This window comes from Solea solea, chromosome 3 (assembly GCF_958295425.1).
Source record: "Solea solea chromosome 3, fSolSol10.1, whole genome shotgun sequence".
Lineage (NCBI taxonomy): Eukaryota > Metazoa > Chordata > Actinopteri > Pleuronectiformes > Soleidae > Solea > Solea solea.
This window is the reverse complement of record NC_081136.1, coordinates 28,134,062-28,160,066: the sequence shown is the minus strand read 5'-3', so window position 1 is coordinate 28,160,066 and position 26,005 is coordinate 28,134,062. Positions and strand designations below refer to the sequence as shown.

Here is a 26,005-nt window from a genome sequence, read left to right as displayed (position 1 = left end):
CTCAAGGACTCAAGTAGATTAAAATTGATTGAAACCCCATTTGTGGCGTTTGGGGGTCCTTTATGTCATCTCTCTCTCTCTCTATCTATCTCACTCTGTCTCTATCTCTCTCTCTCTCTCTGCATGGCCTCAAAATGAACGGCAGAGCCCGAGTAAACAAATAACACCGCATTCGCGAAGACACGCATCTCAGATTAGCATGGCAATAATATCAAGCTGTGAGATTTTGTAATATAAACTGCAATAAAGGGTGTGCGTGCATTTGTGTGTGTGTGTGTGTGTGTGTGTGCAGGTTTGTTTGGAAGCAATATGGGGGGGGACTGTAAATTACACTCTGACATAGTTAGTGTACGCAAACAAACGGGGGGGTTGTACGCGAAACGAGAACAACCCCCCCGTTGTCTTACATAGTGTAATGTTTTTTTTTAATTTTCCATTGCTTTCTATTTCTATAAATGTATGTATGTATGTATGTATGACGGTGGGAGTACGGCGGAGTATTAGTGCCAAACTGAAGAGGGAAAAAAAATGTCAACCTTTTGAGAATAAAGCCGTAATATTATGAGAATAAAGTTGTAATTTTACAAGAACAAAGTCATATTATTATGAGATTCCTTTTTTGGCGTATTATTAAAAAACAGCTCCGTCCACAAAAGAGATGATTTTCTCCAAGTGTGTGTGTGTGTGTGTGTGGCTCCTTCGTCCAAACAGGCTCTCTTCAAAGTCCTGACGCTAAAGATAACGCGGCGCTGATGTGCCAAAAATATATAAATAAAGGTTCATTAAAATTAAAATGTAACTTTGTAACAAAAGCAGGGTTTGCAGCTGATCATGCGCGATTGTGCTTGAGCGCTAATTTACGACTTTATTCTCACAATATTGTGACTTTACTCTCGAAAGATTTTTTTGAAAAAGTCTCAAATTTTCATCTCAAAGAAATCCCAATCATCTTTGATGACTAAAAGTTATTCTCACAAACTCAGAGTGTCGTAGAACACATTTTAATTAGCATTGTTCGCCCGGCGGATTCCTTCACACCCTATAGGAGCACCGACCGTGATTTAAAATCCAATTTAAATGTAGTGTAATGGCTTTTATGTTGTCCATTCACCTTACACTTATAACCGTAATGTGATTTGTCAAGCGCTTTAAATTGCTTGTGTATATGAAATAGGCTCCGCAACAGGAAGAGTTCTTCTTCTCCTTCGCCTCCGCTACGACAGCACCCGGGCATTTTTTACATGTTTTGATTTTGCTGTATTATCGCGTCCCCTAAGACATATCAACGACATGAGAGTGAATATTATCTTCTGGGTTTTATTTTGGTTTCCCAGTGGACTTTTGTGCCGCTGCACACGTCTACAGCTGCTATCCACCTGCACGGGTCTCTAAAAAGCCAGCTGATAAGCCCAAGCTCTTCCAAAAAAAAGAGTATCTAGTGGGAACAAAGCGCCGCTGCGACAAATACCTCGTGATAAAATCTGGATACTGTGGTTTTATGCAATATCTATGCGACTTCTTCGCCGGCACACGAGTGGGGGACAGAAGACTGACTGAAGGACTTAAGAGGGAAGAACACAAATCTCCGTGTGTCGCAGTTTGGTTAAAAGGAGGGAAATAAATCAGTGGGGGAAAAAGGTCAGACCTCTTAAATCATGTTCAGCTTCACCTGCCACACAAAGTGGCATAACCTTCTGTCCTCCCTTCTTGCATGCGGTGCAAAATCCTTCGCCTCCTCAGTATCGGCCGGTGAAACCAGCCGCGCAGGGCACTGAGCGTTCAATCACAGACACAACATCTGTGGATTCACGACGGTCAAACAAGAACCTCGACACCATTCGACAAACAGAGCTGTTGATTCTGCCGTGACCTGTGCATTTGGCCTCCACTCCCTTCACGGGGTTGGGGGCCGCGTCGAGCCAGAGAGACACGTTGACAGCACCGTGAGAGGCTGTAGCCTCGGGGGAAAAAGAAGACTATTTTGATCATCGATTAAAAGATTTTTTTTGTTTTTTTTTTCAATAATTACTTTCCTTAAATGTGAATATTTTCTGGTTTCTTTGCGCCGTATAACAAAGAAATCATTACACTTTAAATTAGATAGGTATATAGGTAGAGCTGTGATTAGGGTCGGACAATTAATCATTTTAAAACATAAACAATGCAATTAGCAAATCAGAAGGGCTGCAATTGTATTCGTCCGTGTTCTTTCACAGACATATCGATAGCCGCTCAAACGTGGAGGGGAAAGTTCAAACTCTAACCCTAAAAACTCATCCTTCAGTCCTCTTGGTGTCCACAGGAATGGAACCAACTCACTATCTTCTTAATGCCACTTCTCCTTTAGATAAGTTGTTATTGCTCAGTGTATTTCCAACTTTTGATTACTTCATTTATTTAATAGATTCCGTTACCTTTTCAGTATTTACATTGTATACGAATAAATCTAAATATGCACACTGGAACATGTGATGTATGCTAGTAACAATAATAATAATAAAAAGCACTCTCTAAATTTACTCAACAGCTATGGTTCTGTAATTACCTCCTAACTGTGTTCTTGAATTGCATGTTAATTATGGTGTGTGGCAGCAGCAGCAGCAGCAGCAGACAAGATTATTTTCTAAAGATCAATTTTATGAAAGTTAATTGTTTGCTCTCTGAAGTGCCGGAGAATTGTAAGAAAAGGATATTTTATTTGCAGATCTCTAAACTGTTGTTTGTAAATAAAAATCTATATATACTCACACAGAGGGCCGAGATATTGAGAAAAATATCCACGTTGGAGCTGTAAGAGTGGCTCGAAAAGTCTCGTCAGACACAGTCGCGTGACCCACTTTGCTTCACACCTTAATCCCAGACTTAAAAAAAGCAGCCAAAGCCTAACTGCCCTGAGCCTTGTGAGTGGATTTAACATTTCGATATGGCAGAATTCTACATGACTCATTGTAAATGTCAAACATGCCTTCAGACAAAAATTACAAAACATTCTCATGTCGGAGTAAATGTGAGTTTGAAGCCAGGAGCCCCCCCCACCCCCTGCCCATCCTCCTCCGCCCCCTTACCGTCCACACAGGCAGGCCGGGCTCTTGTAGTTCCAGCGATCTGGCCCTTCTTACAGGCGCAGCGGGCTGTCTGCCTGGCGATGGTCCGCCGCGGTTGGCTGCTGTCCCTGTCCAGCGTCACAATCTCACATGTCCCCGCTGCCAGCTGGCCTGGAAACGACATTACACCACAAGATGGGAGGTCAGAGGCACGAAATCATAAACAGGGCAAAACAAACTAGCCCGTCTCTCATGTTCCGTTTGCTTTGTGTCGCGCGTTTTGTCGCTTTTGCCGTCGTCCTGCTAGGACAGTCCCTTTGAGGTCGGACTGCAGCACCTGACACGAGTGCATGGTCATAAAGTAAAGAACAACCATTTATCTTTTTTGTAGTATGAGACACAGGACGTTTTACAGTGTAAAACGTCCTGTGTCCTTTTTAATGATCTTAAATGAAGGCTGGGCAGTTTAAACGTATTTTCAAAGACAATACGGAATAAAAAAATGTTGTTTATGTCGCCACAGTAAAGCCGTGCTCATGCTTGCATCTCTTCAGAAGAGAGGAGAACACGGAGCCACAATATTAACACAAATTTTTTTATTTGATACTAATTTTATTTAGTCCTAAAGCAACATGACGTATAAAGCTCTGATTCACTTATGTCTCTTCCAGGTCCTTTTAAACTGTCTCTTACACACGTAGGCAATGATCACATCTAATTCATTAAAACATGCTTCAGTTAGTGCCAAAACATACAAGGTTATGATTTCTTTTCATCCACACTGACCAGCCCTATCTCAAAAAGGGTTTGGACAATAATTATCGATCCTGAATGATTCGAAATTTTCAAATCCCTTTCGTGTTTTTGAAGAGTCATGAGGAGGTAATGCACTTTTATTTAGAGAGTTAATGTAGATGACCACAGTCCAAATTTTCCATATGCAGTGTCATAAATCCAATCTCTCAGCTTCAGTGATGCCTCAGCGTCCCGCCCAGACACACTGCAGCGGTTCACCGCACACGTGACGTTTCTTTAAGAGACAACGGTGAAGAAAGGACTTTTAAATTTCCGCATAAGCCAAAGACCCACAAGCTAATTCCCATCAAGAGCCACATCCTATCAGCCCACCTCTTTCAAGGTAATGTACCCATTAGACACAAATGAAAGGCATGAATACTGATGAACTTTGTAATTGCTGCCTCGCCTCCCTGTCTTGCACACACATCCTGCATGTATTCAATCGAGTGACCTTTGCCCCAGTAGCCAGGCCCTTGCTGCTTGCAAATTAACCTTTGTCTCTGTGCTGAGGCCCTCGGGTGCCATCCTTGAGAGGCTTATCAGGAGCTAATTGTGATTGGCAAGAGGCTGGAAGTTGTGATTAAATCTGGACTTGAGTCCAGAACACTTGGGTGGCTGGCTTAATGAACTGAGCTGCGAGGGGTCACACCTGGGGTAATGGGGATCTATCAGGATTCATCCACACATTGGTGCCTGCAGTGGCTGTGGCCATATGGGGAGACAATACACTATGCCTTAGCTTCAGTTGCTGGCAAATAACACGAGTGCAATGTTGCACTTAAAACTGTAGTGCATAACTTTCTGAATATGAATAAATATCCATTATATTCAACCATTGTCTGATTTAGCTCTATAAGACTGCGTCTAATGGTGCTCTTCCACTACCCAGTTCCAGCACGGCTCGACTCGGCACATTTCTTGTTTGCTTTTCCATTAGCGGTAGTACCTGGTACTTACTCTTTAGTGCAGTACTTTACTTACTGCACACGTTCATTGAGCTCCACTGGCTACCCTTCGCCGCTCGCATCGAATTCAAATCACTGACGCCGGCCTACAAAGTGCTTCATGGGTCTCCTCCCACCTACTCAAACGCTCTCATAAAGGCTTATGTTACCCCTCGACTACTCGTACTCCGTTCATCTAAGGATTGTCGCCCGGCACATTGTTATTCCGTATAATGCTGGGGTCTCTGAGAAACTCAAGGAGGATTTTCAACAACCACCACATCAACGTGGTACACTTCAACGTAGTGGAGACCGACCTGACCTCTACACTGGAGAAACCAAACGCACGTCACAGCACAGAGAAGCCAGACGGGACTAATTTGTCCACCTACACCTGAAGGACAAGGGACACTCTTTTAATGTCAAGACGCACGGAGGCGAGAGCGAAGCCACACAGCAGGAGACAGGTTGGAGTGTGACTGTATGAGTGAAAAATGTTGGCCTCCAAGGGCTATTTAAATCCTCCTCGCCCTGCCCACCGCTGAAATAAAGCTGTGCAAACAGAGTCTCAGGTCTGATACTTAGTCTGATAGCAGCATACAAATGTTTCTATTCACAAAGCCTTACATGAGGTAGAATAACACCAAACAATATGCACTGCAGGTTTAAACTCAAAGATATATATATATATATATATATATACATATATATATATACATATATATATACATATATATGTATATATATGTATATATATATATATATAAATGTAGACATTCCATTGGAACACCAACAACAGCTGGACAATGAAAACCATGCATCTACAAAACGTCAACTATTAATGAGCTACGAAAATGAGCTCATCAAAATTTTGTAGGATGGTCTAATTGTTTTTAAATGGTTTATTAAGCACTAGATAAGATCAGTCCATAAAGAACCACATATTTCATTTATGAAAAAAACCGTATCATAGACTTCTTCTGCGTCTCAATGTGTGCGGTAATGAAAGCACAATGACGCTTCGTTTCCGGTGACTGTACACTCATGAAAACATGATTGCGAATGCTCGTATTCAATCTCTACCCACACATCAAGACTCTTCCTCTGTCCTATTTTTTTTTTTTAAGTTAGTTGGTTCATAAAATGTCGGAAAAAGTCCAATGACTCAGCTCACAGACAGCTTCACAGTTCATAAATGGTCTCAAATGACTTTTGAGTTTGCGATGTCGGTATCAGACTCTCTCGCCCCCCCAAAATAAAACGATCACTCAACTCCGTCCTCGCTCCTGCAACTCTTCCGTCGTCTGTGGCTGATGCTGGATAACGACTTGTCATGTGAGCCCCCAGTGTGCCTGCGTGTGTGTGAATCTGTTCGTATGTTTACTTCATGCATTCTGCTCCAACCACCATCTCAGCAGATGTTCTTCTCCCCCCGTCCCTGCTCCCAGCTTCCTCTCTTTGTCAGTTCCCTGTCCTTTAGAACATTCCCATATCCCTAAGAAGCTCAAAAAGAACACTTGGATAACTCAGGTATTTGCACGGACGACTGTAGGACTTAAGGTTGAGTGTGTGTGTGTGTGTGTGAAATTGACAGGCACAGAGACTGACGGCTGATTTGATGCTGCAATTCTTGGTGGAAGGAGCTCATTAAATGCCTGCATTTCATCAAACGGTGGCCTTGTTTTTACTGTCACAGCTGTAGCTGCTGGGAAACAGAGTGTTGTTGTTCTGCAATGTTTGTCTTCTATGGAGCTGCACTGATTCCGCGGGGGCGATAAAGAATCTTCTAATTTTAAACCTCTTACAAAAAAATATGACAGTTGTACACGGCCCTGTAAAAGGATTTTTGGACATTGAGACAAATAATTATTTAATTTATTATGTTTTACACTGTTCAAATCTCAAATTCAACAGTGTTTTGTTTCAAAATACAACATTTAGTTCCTCTTCATTTTAAATTGTTTATATGCTTTTTTTTAACATGCAGTAAACTGAAAATAACTGCCATTTATTCGGGGAAAAATGGGCAAAAGTACTCGCTCGCAGGACACTTTCTGGTCCTTTTATGGTCAAAATAAGATAGAACAAATTCCAGGTTTACCCAATTTCAAAATATCATTCTCATACAATTTGTAAGGGAAAAAGATTCCGACAGCTTTTGCAAAGGTTACGTTTTTAAGTTAAGCTTCAATTCAGAGATCGCAATATAAAGTATTGTATTCCAATGCAACAATGAGACATTAGGCATATGAATTGTTTCCATCAGGTATTATAATTATTATTCTGTTTTATAGCTGGCATGCATCACTGAACATTGAAAAACAGAACAATTAAACTAAAATGAAAGCTATTCATTGTTCAGCTCGGCCCACGGTTGATTAACAAATGACTAACACAGTCATTGAGATTCAACCGATGTCTGCATGATGCATCCAAACAACTTTTAATCTGTTTTAATCTGGACCAAAGTGATGGCCCGACATTAGCATCACTAAGATGGGATAATAAAACAATGTCAGTCAGTTTTTTTTTCCGTCTACACTTAGTCTAACTGCACAGAGAGAGAGAGACCTTGGAGAGTTGACTTTATTCTTCTATGAAATTTCTTAAAAAAACGAAAAAGAAAACCCCAAAAAAACAGAGAAAGTATCTTCCTCTTTCTATTGGCCTGGTGGGTTCTGCAGAAAAGGTTGTAGAAAACACGGATTCCTCTTTCCTGGAATACTTTCACAAATGCTGTGAGGACTGTTGTCGGCAGGTATTCTCAGAAACTATCCCGACACCCGTAGCAGTCGCGCAATGATTTATCATCACCCTTATGAGCCACTGTTGTCGAGCGGTTGTCAGCATGGCCGGCCACATGGCTGATTAAAATGTACGTGTGGGCACCCTAGGGTGAAATGAAAGCTCCGACTGCGGCAGAAGATGGATTTATGTGGCTGACCGTATGGCTTAATACAATGAAATGTTATTGACATGCTCCTTTGCTTTATTATTTCTCCTCTCGCTCCTCAGTACATCACAAGTGCTCCACGACCGTTTTGACAAATGTCCAGCACAGGCACAATGAAGGGGGGGGGGGAGGAGAAACACGACATTCTGCCTTATTCTTCTTCTATCTTTCCCCCCCAGATGTCTGATATTATATTAATGTGGTATTTAAAAAACAAAAAACAAAAAAAAACAACAACTTAGAGCTGCTTTTAAATGCTTACACTTTCAAAAATAGTCGTTGTTTTTTTTGTCCTTTGAAAAGCTGCAGTGTGCAGGAGACACATTGGGATTGCACACTGTGCCGCAACTAGCACTAGCTTTTTTTTTCCAACAGTGTCTTTCTGAGTCTGACACACAAACAGTCATGCCGTGAAATGCACTAAAAACACGGCCAATAGTATTTTACAGTCAAACTTGTGCTCGCGTGAAGGATTTTGGGGCTTTCGTCCAAAAAAAAACATCGCAAAAAAATGTTTACTGATGCTAATTCTACACCACATCGGAGGGATCCCAAGAAATGAAAATGACATTAATCTCACTCTGAGTGAGAGGAACGTATTTGCAAGACAACACTACTTTCGTCAGTTCATTTCACAAAAAAATAATCTGTCCCTTATCATTGGACGTTTACTGCTCTATTTTCTGTGTTACACTGGGCTGTGTCCTGCACTAACAAGCCATATTTATTAAGGATTCAGTCTGAGAATCCACCTTAAATGTGAACGCACCCACTGTTTTCTGCCAATTAGCGCACACTCTACTTGATGAAGGAGCATGGTGTGATCCAACTGGCTCTTCAGGCACCATGTCGACACCGGCAGCTTGACTGTCATGATAATGAAGAAATATTCAAAAAAATCTTTGTATGATCAAAACAAGGTTGTAAATAACAACTTTTTAGACTGACTTCATGGAATAGGAGGTGTTTTTTTTCTTTTATGTCTAATCAGTCAGTGAAGTTGTAGGTTTCAAGTTGAGCCCTTGAGCTTATATCAGTGGTGTCAAAGATACAGCCTGTGGGCCAGAACCGGCCCACCAGGGGATCCAATCTGGCCCGCAGGATGATTTTGTGAAAATCTCAATAGAAATACTATAGTTTTCAGTTTCAGATACCTGTGATTAAATGTTTTGTGCCTTTATAGAGCCACTGTGATCTATAAGTTGTAGTATTTTTCTCAGGAAAACTGTTTGTTTATAATATGTTTTCTAAAACAAAGGGAAAAATTGAGAGTTCTTGTTGTTTATGGGTTATTTTGCTATTATTTTACTGGTCTGGCCCAACTAAAATGGGGTTTGACACCCCTGGTCTTTAATTCATGAATAGTAGAACATGAAATGCATTTTTAAAATGTTGCTATAGACAGGTGTTTCTTATCTACTAGTTATTTACATACACATATTTCTAAGACGACACATATACGGGACAATATCGACGATTCCGTTTTCTGAGCAGTTATTTTCAACAAACAATGGTATCCCAAGAAAGTGAAAGTCACACTGGACTTACAACATGTGACAAAGTGCATCTGTACAATTACATTTGAGTGATTTATGGCTGACTTTGACACGAAACATTTGAAAGCCTCTAATGCAAGGTTTTTTGCTTTTTGTGGATAAAAACAAATATTTACCAGCCCCATTAAAGCAAAAGTCGTGCAGTCATCCGACCTGACAACAGTGAGATGCAGTAACTTGGCAGTTTGCAAGTGATAAGAGTCGACAACATAGTACATTATTCCATTTGTTTACACTGCTTATATCAAAGTATCGATGAAGATCTACAGATGGAGGATGGCTTGTTTTAATGGACTCGCTCTGCTGCACTGATACTGGACAATCTAATGGCAAAGTAGCCGATTAGAAACCTGCAGTAGCTATTTTACGTCTCGCACTCAGTTGTACTCTTGCTGTTTGGCTCAGATAAGGAACCGACTTTGACATCCTCAGTCATCAGTAGCTTAAAACACGCTGTGTAAGGTGAGGAAGTGCTGAAATATAACTTATATACACACTTTTTGTGTGTCTTGCTACCAGACACCCCTTTACAATTGTTCTACTTAGCACTATAGAAGGCAGCTTGATGTAGCCGCGAACTAGCATCACATCTGTTCTGCTAGAAAGCACCGAGTAGGTGCACGTTAGACATTTTGTCCCCGACGAAGAACGTTACATCACTCCAGCATGCCACAGCTGTTCGAAAAAGGAGAGAGACGAGAGAGTCTGGCGCCAAGACGCCAAGTCTGAAATCTCATTTTGGATCCAAACATTGCATTAGTAGAACCTTGATGTCATTGCTCTACCCTGAGGCCCAGTGGGCTAGTTTTTAAATGAATCCTTTTAACAAGCCTAATCAGAGGCTTCTCAAGCCAACTGAACATCGCGTGGTGGAACAGGAAGGAGAGCACAGCAGACAAATTTACTGCTTTAGGGAAAAGAGTAGACAAGGCCCCATGATGATGTGCAAGAGGGGAGGGAGGTAGAGAAACAATGAATCTGCATTTACTTTTTATGTATTTGGAGTCTGGACTTTGACAGTGAGTGAAAATAGAAGGTGTCCTTCATTTTTTACAGGTGTGCAGTTTAACCCTTTAACACCTAAGCCTCAAAATGTCCGTCTGGGCTTAATTTAACCATAAAAGGAGCAGAAAATGTCCTGTAACTAAGTGTTTTAGTCCATTTTCCCAGAATAACTTCCAATATCTGGCAGTTACTTACAATCTACTGCATGTTAAAATACTGTTTTACCAATTTAAAATGAAGAAAAACAAAAAGGTCTATTTAGAAAAACACTATATTAGTCAGATTGTGTGAGTTCAGATGAAACTTTTTTACGCTAACATATTTTGAGTCTTTGTCGAAAGAAAATTGGGGATGTTACGCCCCTAAAATTTGCATTTTTAGTTTATTTTAAAGTTAAAACAGTGTTTTAACCTTTTAACTCTAGCCTTTTCCTATTTTATTACACCCTATTTTGCATCTTTTGTTTTATTTTAAAGTTAAAACAGGGTTTTTACTTTTTGACTTTAGACTGTTCCTTTTCATTCCACCCTGTGTTGTGTTTTATTGTTGCGTTTGCTTTTTAAATTTATATTATAGCAGCCATTACTTCCCATTATAACGTGCTATAAATACACATATTGAAAGGGATCATTTACAATGGTTCATGGGATGCGTAGTTCCTTTACTCTTTACAATTTTCCACACTGTGTTGTACATTTGTCTTCTCTTGTTTCCCCAATACCTCTTGTGTCAAAAAATGGAGTAAACTGAGGAAATAAATGGGGAAATTTACTTCCTGAAATAGAGGTGCTCTAAAAGTAGGTCATCAGCGCTACAGTCTCCAGAGACTTGGAGGTTTGTAGAACGTGGATTTTGTTCACTTCCAACAGAACCAGGGTGTTTCTAGCCTTTTAGCTGCGTTAAGCTTTTAATAAGAGGAGCGATGTCTCTCATTTTGAAAATAAAGGCAGAGATCAGAAAGGGACAAATTCCTCCCCGCTTCTCGGCAGCTGCAAGAATATAATTGACTTGTGCCTACAAAGAGCCCAGTACCTACAAAAGAAATTAAAAAGGTAGAAAACTCTCCACTCTCCACGGCAAAGTTCCACCATGTAGTAACAAGTAGAGCTGAGAGAAGTAAAGTACCCTCAGCCTGTCAGGACTCACAGTACACGTCGTTTTTTTTTTGCTGCCTTTACACTGATAGAGTAACCCAAAACTCCTTGTGAAGCTCAGGCTTGAAATTATTAATACCCTGCCTTTGTTTCCATGAGTCAGAGAAAGTTGTGGAGACAATTCTCATTGGGAGCACTTTCTCATAATGACCGCGGAGAGGCAGAGAGAGAACTGTGGTCTGGCTGATCTATTTTGGGGGGGGGGGGGGGGGAACAAGCTTCTAGAAGCGCGTTGCTTGCTTCGTGGAGCCACTCGGAGAAGTGATTTGAGTTCCCCCTTTTTTCTCCAAAAGGCTTGGGCAAGCAGCAGGAACACAGAAGCCCTGATAGACACTGACTCAGAAACACATGCACTTATGAAGAATGGAAAGCGAAGAAAAACAATGTAGCATAAAATACATATAACCACGACACACAGAAGCCTGAGCCAGCCCACCCGACTCTTCTCCTCTTCTCACACAAGCACAGCTTCTTAACAGACCGTTGTCATGCAGCCACGGCAACAGCTAAACACAGGGAAGCTGCTTCCTACACGTTTCATTAAAACCCTCTCTCTTCCCTTGCAGGTTCTCAGATTTTAAAAGGACAACACAACATCTTCCATTTCATCTTCAGTCCAGCTGTTACTTTTTAATCCGATGTTTTGGTTATCTGTTCGAACTTGTTAAGGAAACTTCAAACCCCGGAACCTTAAAAATCTGGTCAAGTTGAGAATATACAGCCTGAAGGGACATCAGACCACCTGAAGTCATTAACATGTGGTCCAGTAGAGGGTGCTGTGAGCAAATATTGGCCTTCATAAGCAAAAAATTAGACAGTGACGTAATATTCTCCTCCTGAGTAGACAATCGTGACAAAAGGTATTTTTTATTCTAGGGTTTATCCAAGAAAACTAATTTCATAGGTCAAAAAATGAAGGAAATTACCAATTAACTTAGAAATTCTTTAAAAAAAAAAGGTGTTAGATGCACTCCTAATGAGGATTGTTAGCTTTTTTGTGTTAATGTCTATATTTTTACGCTTCAATTCGGACAGAGCAAGCAATTATAAGAAAACCCCACTTGCTTTTACTTCTGCATAGCTGAATGCAGATTAAAAGACGTCTCTAAGACACACAGTTATCAACGTAAAGCTTTGTTTTTCTTTTCTAATGCATTGACTTGTGATTGAATACATTCAACCGGCTCCCTGTGTAGCTCAATAATGAAGCAAGGGCCTCTCTTCTTTTTTTTCTACGGTGACCTTGTGTAAAGCATGTAAAGAATGGTGTTTTCCCCTGAGGGAGCTTCTTCTCCCCGGCGTTAGTGTTTTAGAATAATGAACTCTGCTTAATAACAGGGTTCTTGCATGAGGCAATGAATGATCATCAATTAAAACGGTGGGAGGAAAGGGAAAACAAATGACCCCGGTAACCCTTGGTAACACGGGAAAGCTTCTGTGAATAGACACACACACACACCAGTGCGACTTCACTACAGCAATTAAGCACATTTTCCACCCCTGGAGGATACATCACTGCAGGGCAATGATGATAAGGTAAAGTCCCTTAAATGTTGCTATGATTTCGCAAACTAAAGACCCTTGGGTGAACGTGCAAAAGTCCAATCATTTCTCTCCGCCTGCACTCCTAAGGGAGAGAAGCGAGGGATGTCAGAAAGTCTTAGGCTCCGGATCATCCGCAAATATTCCTTCGTACATGTGTGTATACGATAGATACCTGAGTATCAGGCACGTGTTCAAACTTCTTTGTATTTGTCTTCTGACACACATGCGCTCAGCAGGGGGTGGGAAATTCACAATTTACAAACCAGCGCTTGGACAACAAACTATCAGCCGCACAAAGCTTCTTTTAAAAGGAAACGCTTTATCCTCTCCCCGTCTCCGAAAAAAAAAAAAAAAAAGATTCTCCCGTTGTTGTGCGGATGTTTTGGATTCTGTAAAGACACGTTTTCAAACGTGACAGGAAGAAAAATGTGGAGCAGCTGGAGAGGAGAGCCGGGAGGAAAACACAGCTAACCTCCAAGTCAAAGTCATGCTCACCAACATGGAAAGAGTAATGGATTGATGTTTTCTACATCAGGGCGTCGCGGAGGCTTTGCAGCTCAGCTGACGGTGCTGTCAGCGCTCAAGTCAGCTCTTCAGACGTGTAACCGCGGCTTTGGGCCACAGGTGCCATGGAGACCGCTGGTAGTGATGGTAAAAGGGAGGAACTCGCAGGAAATGCATGGTAATAACTGCCGCAAAGGCTTTCAGAGGGATTTTAAGATGTGTGTGTTGTCCCTCTGCAACCATATACTAATATAGCATGTACTAAAAAAATAAAGAGCACGACTTTGGCTGCAGTTCTCTGTTCCAATCCACCAGAGTGAGTAAAAACCGAGCTAATTGCACTTAATGAAATCTGTGCCGGATTAGCACAGCAAAGGTGACTGAATGCAAACCCTTTGGGCTCAGGTTGGGAATCGACGCTTTATTCTACACGACAAAATCATCATCAACGCAAACGTTTGACCCACAGTGTTTTTACATTCTAAATTAAAATTGCAATTCAGCTGTAGAATAAATCAATCAATTGACATTCGACTAAATGGAAAAAAAGTTTCACCTAATCCGTGTGGCCTTTTTTTTTTTTTTTGCTAATTTTAACCATAAAAGGGCCAGAAAATGTCCTGTAACTAAGTGCTTTGGCCCATTTTTCCAGAATAACTTTCAATATCTGGCAGTTATTTATAATGTACTGCATGTTAAAATACAGTTTTAACAATTTTAAATATTAGGAAAAAAAAGATGGTAGTTGAATATGAAATTGAAAATCAAGAAAAACCTTGACTCTGTAAATCCACTCAGTGTTGCCGCGGTGCTACGGCAATCAACAGGTGAGATTTTGCACGCAACTATGAATCCACTCCAACTCAAGAAGCAGCCGCCGTGTCACAAGGACACCTTCACAGAGAGGAATAAAAGCAACTGAAGTTGTAGCGTGTTAAGTAACCGTGGCATTTACCAGACTGGTCACACACACACACACACACACACACACAGGTGTTGCATACAGGATGGCAATCATCCATGTTCATTCAGCCCTTAGTTTAACATGACCTGGTTGGCTCTGGATTATTTTTTTTATCTATTGACAGCCCTAATTCAAACCAAAGAGATCAGCTTCTCACTGTATATGTTGTTTTCAACCTCCAGTTTTGTTTTGCTAATCACATGGTTAAAAGTGATGAGTGTATAGTCTTTGCACTTGTGTATGGGAGTGGCAGGGTGCATGGCTCCTTTCACTGCAGCTCGATCAGCATGCAGGCTGAGGTGTGTGTGTGTGTGTGTGTGTGTGTGTGTGGTGTGGGGGGGGGGGAGAGCGGTGATTGAATACTGAGGCTGCAGGCCCCGGCACTGCCTTTAATCTCCCTCTCCCATTTAACTTGGCCTCTGTGCTGCTGCTAGGCTGAGGCTCAGCTGGGGCATAAAGACACACACACACACACACACACACACACATGCGCACCGCTTTCGTCTGCCAGCGTCTCCCAGTCCTATCTGTCCTCTGATCTGTCCACCCTTCTGTTGGTGCGTGTGTCGCTCTGTCCCTCCGTGATTGGCATTTGCTTTTTTGGAGTTTGTCCTCCATCCTTTGTGTGTGTTTTAGAAGGTTAAATAAACCCTAATAAATCTAAAATGTATTCTGGGGAAAAAACACACAAAAAAAACCGGCCTGCCTAATTATCTACAATGACACAGACAGGTGTGCAATGATTGGGTTTCTCCCCCCCCCCCCCCCCCCCGCATGATATGTCACTTTGGTGCATGTCAATTCCAATTTGAGCATGTGATTCATTTTATTTTATTAGCCAAAGGGGAGCATTGCTGGCTGCATATAATAAGATCAGTTGTGGGTCTGGGGGTTGGGTAGTAGTTACAGTTATCTTTAGCAATAAAGCATTCTTTTATAGCATGTTGTGATCATCTTATTGCTCTATCCTCGCTCCTGAAATCTCATCATTTTTTTTAAACACCTTTAAAACTACTCTTCATCCTGGAGATAGCCAGATTCCGTTGGAGACTTTTTTTGTCAGTTTCTCTTTAAATATTGGAATTATACTCTAAGAGTTTTATCCTCAAAATGAGGATTCTAGAAAGGAATTAAAATCAACAGAAAACACCTGCAGCAAAGAGTCTTTTTGGTCTGTTTTTATTGCCCCCCCCCCCCCCCCCCCCCCCTCTGTCCTTGTGTGTTTGAGGGCTTAGAGAAAATAAAATGTCATCTCTTCTTCAGCATCCACAGCTTCTCCACTCACCATTTAAATTCTGCTGATGCGTTGGTCACCCGTGATTTTTTTGCTGTATTTTTACACAGAATTTAGCAAATCCCATTAACATTTGAACCCAATTCATTGCAGGGAGATTAAAGCAGGCGAAAAAACCCTGGAGCGCTGCTCGATTGTGTGCGTGTACTACCGCCTGACATGATACAGCTAACAAAGTGGAACTTGAACAACATAGACACTGCAGGCTTTCACAGAAATCTCCTCGAGTGCACGATGGCCATAGTTTTCAGGTTGAGCACGAAATGATCTTGGGATGCACGATATTGGACTCAGATATGCCGATATATTGGGCCGATAACCAATACCGATGCCGATATATACGCGTTTTCCAAGCATCCAACTGCAAAGGTAATTTAGTCTCTAATGTTGTGAGTTATACTCGTGTCGCAGCAGACATAGAGATGCATTTCTGTCACGTGAAAGGAAAGAATTGTAGTCCTTATGAGTCAATCTATGTACAGTAGAAGCGCAAAACAACGCAGTATAGGCATACATGAAAAAGATCGTCTGTGTTGTCAAAGAGAAAACACTAAATGATTCCAAAGGTTAGGTGGTTATATTACGGCCACATGCCAGAAGATGCTGATCTAAAGTAGTCTCCATGATGGAGGCTGGACAATAGGACACAGGAAATTGGAAGCTGCACGACGAGGGACGTGAATACTTTGGTGTTGTGTAGATAGCCTCCCATCACTCCGTCACATCTCGTAGAACTGTTACAGAAGTTTAATGGGCCAGTGTGTAAGAACTGATGACATCTAATGGTAAGACTGCAGAATGCAACAAATGGGAGGGGCTCCTGTGCCAGCCCACTCCAGGGAACTACAGTCACCTTTGCATACTAGAACTTGTGTAAACACTCTTCTGCCTCTCTCTCCCTCTGCAACTTTTTATGTCTTCTTTCTTTTAAGCAAGTTTAAGCAAGGTTTTTTTGTGGGCAGAACTGTTTCCCTGAACCTTTTTCATTTGGAAATCAGGCTTATGCTTCTAAACATGAAATGTGCACTCCAGCTGTTTGTTGGCTCAGTCCGCTGTGGAAACATGAGAGCACAAGATGCCGGCTTCCATCAAGCAATACACATAAAAGGCCTTTTCTAAAGCCACAAAAACTAAATTAATTTTACTTTAAAGCGATTATGAACATACCAAATATACATATAGGTGGTATACCCAACTTCCGCCAATAAACCCTCCTAAAGCCCCTTTTCCACTAGAGTAGCATTGCCTCACCTCAGCACGACACGGATATTTTGCGTTTCCATTAGCGATAGCACCTGGTACTTATTCTAGTACCCGCTCTGGTGAGGTTCCAAGCAACCTGAGGTGATACGATGCGCTACGTCGTCAAACAGCCAGCCACTGATTGGTCAGAAAGCCGTCACAGGAAGAGACGTCCGACACAAGAATCAAACCCAACAATGCCAAACTCTAGATCAGTAACAAAGACTTAACAATCCTAAAAATGTGGGATAATCTCCAACAATTACCAGGGAAATGTCTAAAATTTCATCATTTACCAGAGGAGTCTGGTGTGTTTCAGTCCAGTGACTGAGTCAGACGGAGTCTGTGCTATAAAACAATATAAAACAAAGTCAGTGCAGTTTCACACAGCCGTGCAGTGATGACTGCGCCCACATGGAGGAGGTACTACATTGTAATGGAAGACCAACCAAACCGTGTAAAGGCGAGTCGAGGCAAGCTAGGACCATGCAGTGGAAACGCGGCTAAAATGTCACACACTGTACCTTTAAAAGCCATGCATATCATGCACATCATGCTAATCCAGGTCGATTTAAACAAGATTTCAGAGTGACCATCCTGGGGTAGCATAAGCTATGTTTGCCATCATTCGCATACAAAACATGTTTGCTCTAATTAAAAGTCACATACAGGTTGGTCTACTGTTAAATGTTTTGTTTTAGATTCCATTAACTAATTAACACAATGCTAACAAAACAGTGTCAGTATCAGCTGATAAAGACGCGGAAGTTCATGTCGATGTCAGTCTATGTTCGTATAAATAACTTGAAACGGTAAAGGATTACCAACTTAACGAAGCAAACCTGTCAGCAGCTGATAGTTGACGGTCAGAAGAGACAAACGTGCTTTAGTGCACCTCCGTCTAAACTCAAGGACCTGCCGTTTCCGAACATACGAAGTCTCAGAAAATACGTGTAGCGCCGCTATCCTTGGAAACTGCATATGTTTTTGCATGAAAACTGAAATCTTAACAAGCACAGAAAACAGAAGCTATACGGAGTGGGAGTGACACTGTGATTTACCATATGCCTTCCTCTGTTTTCGTGCTGAAGAACTGTCATAATACCAAAAAAAAAAAAAATCTATTCTGTGCCTGATTAGCGGCTCACTCAATTACCATCGTGCAACGTTTGGGGCACCAATAAAAGCCAAGCAGACAGCGAGGAAGCGTGCAGCTGACACTTCATTGAGACTTCAAAGTTTGCAATTTATTTTATTGCGTGTGGATGTCACAGTGTCTGGGGGTAAGAGGAGAGAAAGAGAGATGATGGACAAAGACAGGGAGAACGCAAGTGAGAAATGTGGCAGAGGGAAATTAGGGGGGGGGGGGGGACTAGGCAAAAAGACAAAAGAGAGAGTGGGAGAAATCCAGTAAAAATAACTGAGTGGTCTGTGCAGTGACCTAAGTTATTCAGCAGGATTTATCATCCTCTCCTCTCCTCCAAATGAGCTAAGACGACATGATTCTCTGGTCTGAACAAAAAAAAGGCCTTTTCCTAATCATCGCAATAATGCCACTGACAGCTGACTGACAATGAGACGACTACGCAGAGCGTGAAGCTCCCGGCTCATCTCATGTCAGACCATTGTTAGCGGTGGCTTTCATTCATGTACACATTCATGTATATACACGCTCGCACATATCACGCTCCGCCAGAGTTTGGGCCAATAAGATGAAAAAAAAGGGAAAGGAGAAAGAAACTCTGCTTTTGTCTTACAGGATTTGATGACTGAAGGGCTGTTAGAAGTTGAGACGAGCTGTCATATTGTCAAAATCACACAGCAGTGCCATGTAGATTTCAATTTCATAGGTACACCTACATGGACTGCAGTGACCAAGCGAGATTTTGAAAATTTAAGGTAAAAATTGGGTATTCTAAGGGTACCCAAAGGGGAACATTGTTATTATTTACACCATAATATTGATTGTATCTTGGCAGTGTGTAACCTTCTCAAAAGGACATGCCAGAACTACGTTGGTAAATTTGAAATCTTTCAAAGAGCGGCGACTGGCACGCGTCTAATTAACGCTTAAGTTTGTTTCTTTTACCTCGATAAAAAAGTTGTACACTTCAGCAAGCAGCAGTCCAGGCGGCCAGGTCGTCCAAATAATATTTTGAAGGCCTGCCGCTAACTGCCGCTAACAACTAATCATGGCGTTAGCATACATTAACCATATTATGGTTGCTGCTCGCTCGTGGGGGGGGGGAAACTTATGGTGCTAGATGTTACGTGCTGCTAATTTTTGTGGCTGAATGTAAAAAACTAATGTAAAAATTAGCGCAACATCCTCTATTTTGCGCGTCGGAAGCTAATTATACCGTAAGGGGCTGATGCGCTACCGTGCGCTAGCTAGAACCCTGCATGCTGTGTAAATGAAAGTCAATACACACCATAAAATCAAACTATGTAAACAGTATATGACACTGGTCCAGGCAGCAAGACTAAACCCAACCCCAACTTAAATATAGTTTTATAATATTTGTCAGAACCTAATACAGTATGTCCTAATCTTGGATCTGTCCAATGATTATAATAAACATAGATATTATACTTTGAGCCACACTAAGTTAGAAAAAAACAAAAAAATACAAATATAAAAACAAGAAAAATGTTGTTTAAACTGCTGGGACGTAATAATCCATAACCAACAACTGTATTGCTTAGTCAGTGTTTTCTTATTTGGCATGAGAAATAATAGGGTGTACTGTACTGGAAAGCTCAAAATTAAAAAAAGGGACGTGCATCTTTCTATTAAAGATGCTAAATGGAGCAGAACTACTTCTGTTTAAAAATAATTAACTTAAATAATTACGGCATTTCTAACTTCTCAAGAACAATAAATAGTTGAATCACCTTCACACTCTTACCCGTCGTACCCTCAAGAAATGAGAGCACGGAGGACACAATTCAACCGTGCAAAGTTCCATTGCACTTTACAGATGTTGATTTGCTATTTTTACATGTGTTATTTCCATACAGAAAGTTGGCTTTTTAAATGTCCCCTACAGGCACGTCTTGAGACATCCAAAATATACTGTATGCTACTCGGAATGATAATTTGCTTCCGTTTTCCACGAGAAGTGTCTCTCCAAATGAAATATGCTCCTTTCCCCGCCCCCTCTATGGAATATCTGTGAATATGCAAATATTGTTAATTTCAGTAGTTTAACTGCTGGGCACAAAAACGACACTCGAGTGGCTCACTTTGAAATACACGTCTTGAATTTGAATGGAAGCTGCTGCAGATAAAACACCTGTCGCGACGGACTCTGCAGACACAAGGTCCATGTGAAGCGACAAGAAACAACACTCCCTCCCTCTGTGTGTGTGTGTGTGTGTGTGTGTGTGTGTGTGTGTGTGTATCCCGGCTAACATAAACCCTGGGGTCAGGGTTAGGATTAGGCCAGTAGTAGTTATGATTAAGGTGAGAGTAAGTCTCCAGGAAATGAATGTAAGTCAATGCAATGTCCTCTGAAGTATAGAGGGTGATTATTTAAAAAAAAAAAACTGAGCTTAAGCTTGTTTCTAAACCAGTGAAATGATGAGTGAAACACTTCTCACAGTAAAAACATTAATTAACACTCCCCTTGAACTTTGAACAACATTTGGAGAATTGAGTAGGATATTGTCTGGGTGAGGTATATCAATAACAGCCTGAGACTTTCCAGATTGGAACCCCCAGGTGATTTACTATGCATTATTCAGCGTTTCTCCCGCTGTGATATCATAAGAGATTACTCTGAAGGAAGCTGACAGGAGAGTAACAGGAGAACGTCTGAGAGTGAATGCCGTCGACTTCTTGTGTTCAAACATATATTCCCTGCAGGACAGTCCCTGGAGGAACTGAGAATGCACGTGTGACAAGACGACAGTGGAGCCGTGATGAAGCTGCTACCTGTGATGCAGTCACTCAAGCAGAACATGGTCCCCCCCCCACCCCAAGTCCCGGTTCCAGACAGCTTTGATTAGGCATTAAGAAACGTCACAAATGGGCCGACTTAAGGGCTGCGAGCTATTAAGTGCACTCTGCATCTAAATATAAAATGCAAATGTAAAACAATGTGTTTTATTATGCATTTTTCTGACATAATGGGATTTGTTAGGGCAGTTGGGCCCAGGCCTCATTTCTCCTCTCGTTCTTCTCCTTGAACGAAACGTAATTGTGTGTAATTTAATTATACTTAATGCACCATAAACATGTAGAATGACCACAAGTACATACTGTGTTCTATGTGACAAAGCTCGGGGCACATTAAACATCAATCGAGAAGTGTTCAATTCCCCAAGGACTTTATTTTTCTCCCCCATTCAGAGGTTTTTATAGAAGATGCTCATTTATCAATATCCAGGATGTAATTGTCTCAAGTGCTCTAATCAAGAGGGAGAGCCGGAGGAGGCAGTTAAGTGTTAAACAAAGGGAGCAGACCAGTGAGTTATTACTTTGGTTTTGATGTCAGCGGGGCGGCAACACCCAGAGAAGAGATGGCTCTCTTGGCAACACGCGGCATGCTGACAAACGACAGCATTTCCTGATCGTTGTTACTCTGCAAGTTAAAGTCACAAAGTTGAAATAGTGGAGTATGTGCATAAAGTGTTGTCTGTCAGTGTGCAGTGACTGACTGTGTTTTTTTTGCAAATGATGGGATTCTGACAGCCTCTCTCTCTGTACATGGCAACTATCATTCCTCACCTCCCTCCTTTCTCTACACCTGCCATCATTACACTATCAAACCGCTTATGCGGAACATACCTGGGTGAATAAATGAACAAAAAAAAAAAACCTTTCCCTGTCTCAGATTTCTTTACGAGGATCAAATTTGTCTACAATTATCATTTATACATGGGCTGAGCAATGTGGGCAAAAATCTAACTGATTTTATTTGTAATAGAATTTTTTTTTACATTCCACATTCTGTTGAATAGTCATATTTAAAACTTGCTGGAGCACTACTACTCAAAATGACCTGGACTTTTTTTTATTTTTAATCAATAACCTGAGAGTCAGTGCCCTTTTTTGCCCATTTTTCCAGAATAACGCACAGACGTGTTAAAGGGTTAACCGATTCTCATGCACGTATGACACTTTAAATACATGCACTGCGTCATCGATTTCACATATATTATAGCACAATTACACGTCGATTGATTGAGAGAAATAATTAGAAAATGACCTCTGACTAAACACTGACATTGAAGTCGCGAGTTCGTCAACTCATAGCTCAGGACTTGTATAATAAGTATAATCGGGGATGGATGTGCTTGGTGAAGTACCGTATTTGCTACATTGCAGCCTATGCGACTCACAGACTGCAATCTTTTAAATTAAGATTTTGATTAAACCCCCCGATAATTGTTCAGCCTTAATCTATCCGGCTTCCCCCGAGGGTTTTCCAGGGAACGCTGACATTGTATAAGAGGCAGGTTATCAGCTGATTACGGAGACCGAGGACCATTCACACTCACACCTACATGTGTTTTAGAGAACACTACATACCTATATATGGTAGGAGGTCTGAATGAAACGGTGTATATATGCAAAAACAGAAATATGAATGGTTTGCAACTGTATCCCCCAGTGAAAGAAACTTTTTACCTGCTAAAACTGCATTTTACTGTTCTGTTTTGACAGTAAAAAAAGTGGTGCTGATGCATCTCTAATTTGCATTGTAATATGTCATTTATTGTTTAGCCGTGATGTATGTGCACCATCTTGGGAAAATAAACCCTTCAAAAGTTGTTACTCCTCTCATTTTTCACCTCCAACTACCAGCCTGTGGACAATTTCTGAACAGAGGCAGAAAAAAGGAAAAAATCAAACGGGAACTACCACGGTGAAGTCATCTGCATAGTCGGAGGGAAAACATTTCTGCACCCATAATTCTCTTTTGGACGTGCAAATACATCACCTTCCCACAAAACGCCCCTCCCATTGCCACAAACAGCAGTGAAAACAAGCACATAAAAGGCAAACTGTGCCTTATATTTCACTGTTGCTGGTGCGGGGAAGCTGTTTGGCCAGACATTTGCTCATGAATATTTAGACGCTGGCATTATGAATATGCATTACAACACTGGAGCAGGGCTATCAGCGCATAGATTTATGAGCTCGTGCAGGAGATAATGATAAAGGAGGAGATAACCTGGCTACTGGTAAGATGGAGAGAATGCCCGGAGCAAAATGGAGGGGTGTGGGGGGGGGATGAATGCAACTACGTTTGTAAATGGTGGAATATTATATATCTATAATATCTGAGACCATTTTTATCCAGTGAACAAACTTGGAAGTGACTTCTATCCACCAAACCGGAGAGGATTTTATGACATTTCCCCTAAAACATTAACGGTAGCAGCAAGGCAGATGAAGAAGTAGGGCCAAAAAACTAAAGAAAGAAAGAGAGAAAGCACAGCAGTGTCGATAGAAGTGGTTTGATTCCGCACAGTCAAATATTTCCGCTATTATTTCAACTTTATCAGACAGGAGATGGGGAAGGAAAAGTAAAATCTGAGCTGTGTTTGACTCAAGTTGGAACAACCTCACTCATCTGTATCTCAGAAACATTAGAAGCGATCACTGGCTGACGCACGAGAGCAGCCGAAGAAGATGGGATAAAAGAGGAGGCTGCGATTCTCGAGCTCTGTCTGCTTAAGGACGTACTGCTGTTGAAAGCGGTGGGATCTAAGGCGCTCATACGCACTCGTAGACTGTATAAATGTGCACACACACCTGTTTTAAAGCCTGGAGATTTTGCCTTTTTTTTTTGAAACCGGAAGTTCACAGACCTCAAAGGCAACCCATCAATCCTGTCAAGCACATTAACATGTACTGTGTTTTATCATCTATTTCCCTCTTACTGGCAACATCATTTACAATCATTTGCTTTTGTGTAGGACAAAAAAAAAAGTAGTGATGGAGCCCATTAACTCCTCAGGAAAATGTTATAAATCAAGTGAGAAGTGAAAGCCGACGCGCGCTTCAAAGTTACACAGCATTGCTGTGTAATACTAGATATTTTTACGAATACAAAGTTGGATTCAGGTTGTGCAGAAAAAAGATTCCCGATGCTATATTTTGGGGACGATTACCCGCTGCTGCGTGACAGCGGTTTGTCTCTCCTCTGCTCCTGAGGTCCACCGCGAAGGAGAATGTCACAATCTGTTTTTTTTATCTGTGCAATGCAGCGCCTGCATGTGTGTGTGTGTGTGTGTGTGTGTGTGTGTCATTTGAGCACGTGTGGTGCCCGGCTGATAACACACACTGCTACCAACCCTGTGGTTGCAGAGATATCACAAACTTTTGCCTCAGGTGCAGGACAGGCGGGGAGAAGAAGACGCAGAGATGTATAGAGGGGAAAAAACTGTGAAATGGTTTGGAATTTCCCCTGCAGGAAGGAGGAGCAGATTGGCATTGACGCCATGTTGAAGCCTCCGAGACACAATTTCAGTTGGAGGGGAAGGTCTTGTTGTGTGCAGCTGTAATTTCCTGGGTTGCAAAAGTGCTACGGTATCTTGAATACATAGACTGGGTACAGGGTAGGGCACTCAAGGCTCATTTAAAAGTATTTGTTTGAGACTGTGAAACAATAAGCTGCTCCATTAAAGGAATACTTCACCGATTTGCATTTAGCTTTGTATTACTAGAATAGGGGTAGTATTTCATGGAAAAAAATGGTGCTTCCCAACATCAGTTGAGACATATCTTCATTCTTTTCTTTGTTACGTGTCCACCAGTGACACTTGGCGGACACTGTTTACATTCTGAATATGAGGTCCCGTCCCCCTACGAGTGGGTCTGAAAAGTGTGGAATTAGCGTTAGCCTCGAAACCAAGTGTCACTGGTGTAGGGCTGTAAACTCCTCGTCGACACGCTCTGGTTCCACCAAAACCTTTGGTCAGTCATCATCAACCGCTTTATCCTCCACCAGAGGGTCGCGGGGGGTGCTGTGCCAATCTCAGCTACATCGGGCGATAGGCGGGGTACACCCTGGACAGTTCGCCAGTCCATCGCAGGGCCACACACACAGATACAGACAAACCACCATTCACTCTCACACTCACGGTCAATTTAGAGTGTCCAATTTACCTAATCCCCACATTGCATGTTTTTGGACTGTGGGAGGAAGCCGGAGAACCCGGAGAGAACCCACGCACACACGGGGAGAACATGCAAACTCCATGCAGAAAGGCCCTTGTTCCAACCGGGGCTCGAACCCGGGTCTTCTCGCTGCAAGGCAAGAGTGCTAACCACTACACCCCAAATCTAAAGTACCAAGTGCTAATGGGGGTGTTTCAGAGCACCTCTATTTCACAGGTAACAGCATGTCTTCAGAGAACACCCCCCCTTGTTTTCACTATTTTGGATTAGCCCAAGCCACGAGACAGATAGATTAAAGGACGTCCACGTTCTTCAATGTCCGGTGGTTTTATTTAACTTTGAGCTTTTTATTTTAGGCTACAGTCAGTCCTCCTCTGACATCCATGTCAAAGACTTTGGCAGTGTGGCAGCATTTTACAAAAATAGATGGCGGGGGAAGAAGTCGAATGTAAAGTTTGCACTACAAACATGGCATATCATGTAAAACGGTAAGCTAACGTGTCTGCGTTAGGTTGCTCCGTCTGTTTTGAGTATGTGAACATATCAGAATTGGTTTATTGCAATATTTTCGTTGATTCGTTTAATAACTGCAGGCGCACCCGCCCGCAACAGCGGCAGCAGTCTATTTGTGTCTCAGCCGCGAAGCTGAGCTCTTATGTTCAGTCTCAGTCTCGCACAGAGCCAAATAATCGAAATATTCCTCAACAGTTCTTGTGCTGATATCACTAGTAGACATAGTATATTTTCGGAAATCATGGGCTGTGATATTGCGCGGATGCACGTGGTGCAAAAACGAGCGCGAGTACACCAGAGTCCACCATATGGGACGCGCACTTTCGGCACGTGCGGCATGTGCGCGGAAGTATAC

The 26,005-nt window shown here is 41.8% G+C and overlaps 1 protein-coding gene across 2 annotated transcripts in view; it reads right to left on the bottom strand.

Annotated features, from left to right (window-relative positions):
• tafa5a (TAFA chemokine like family member 5a) overlaps positions 1-26,005 on the bottom strand; it is a 151,202-nt gene that overhangs the window by 55,403 nt on the left and 69,794 nt on the right. For both annotated transcript variants that reach the window (XM_058623506.1, XM_058623507.1), the window contains exon 2: positions 3,066-3,215. In XM_058623506.1, coding sequence (XP_058479489.1) covers positions 3,066-3,215 — 150 coding nt within the window. The remainder of the gene's footprint in view (positions 1-3,065; positions 3,216-26,005) is intronic.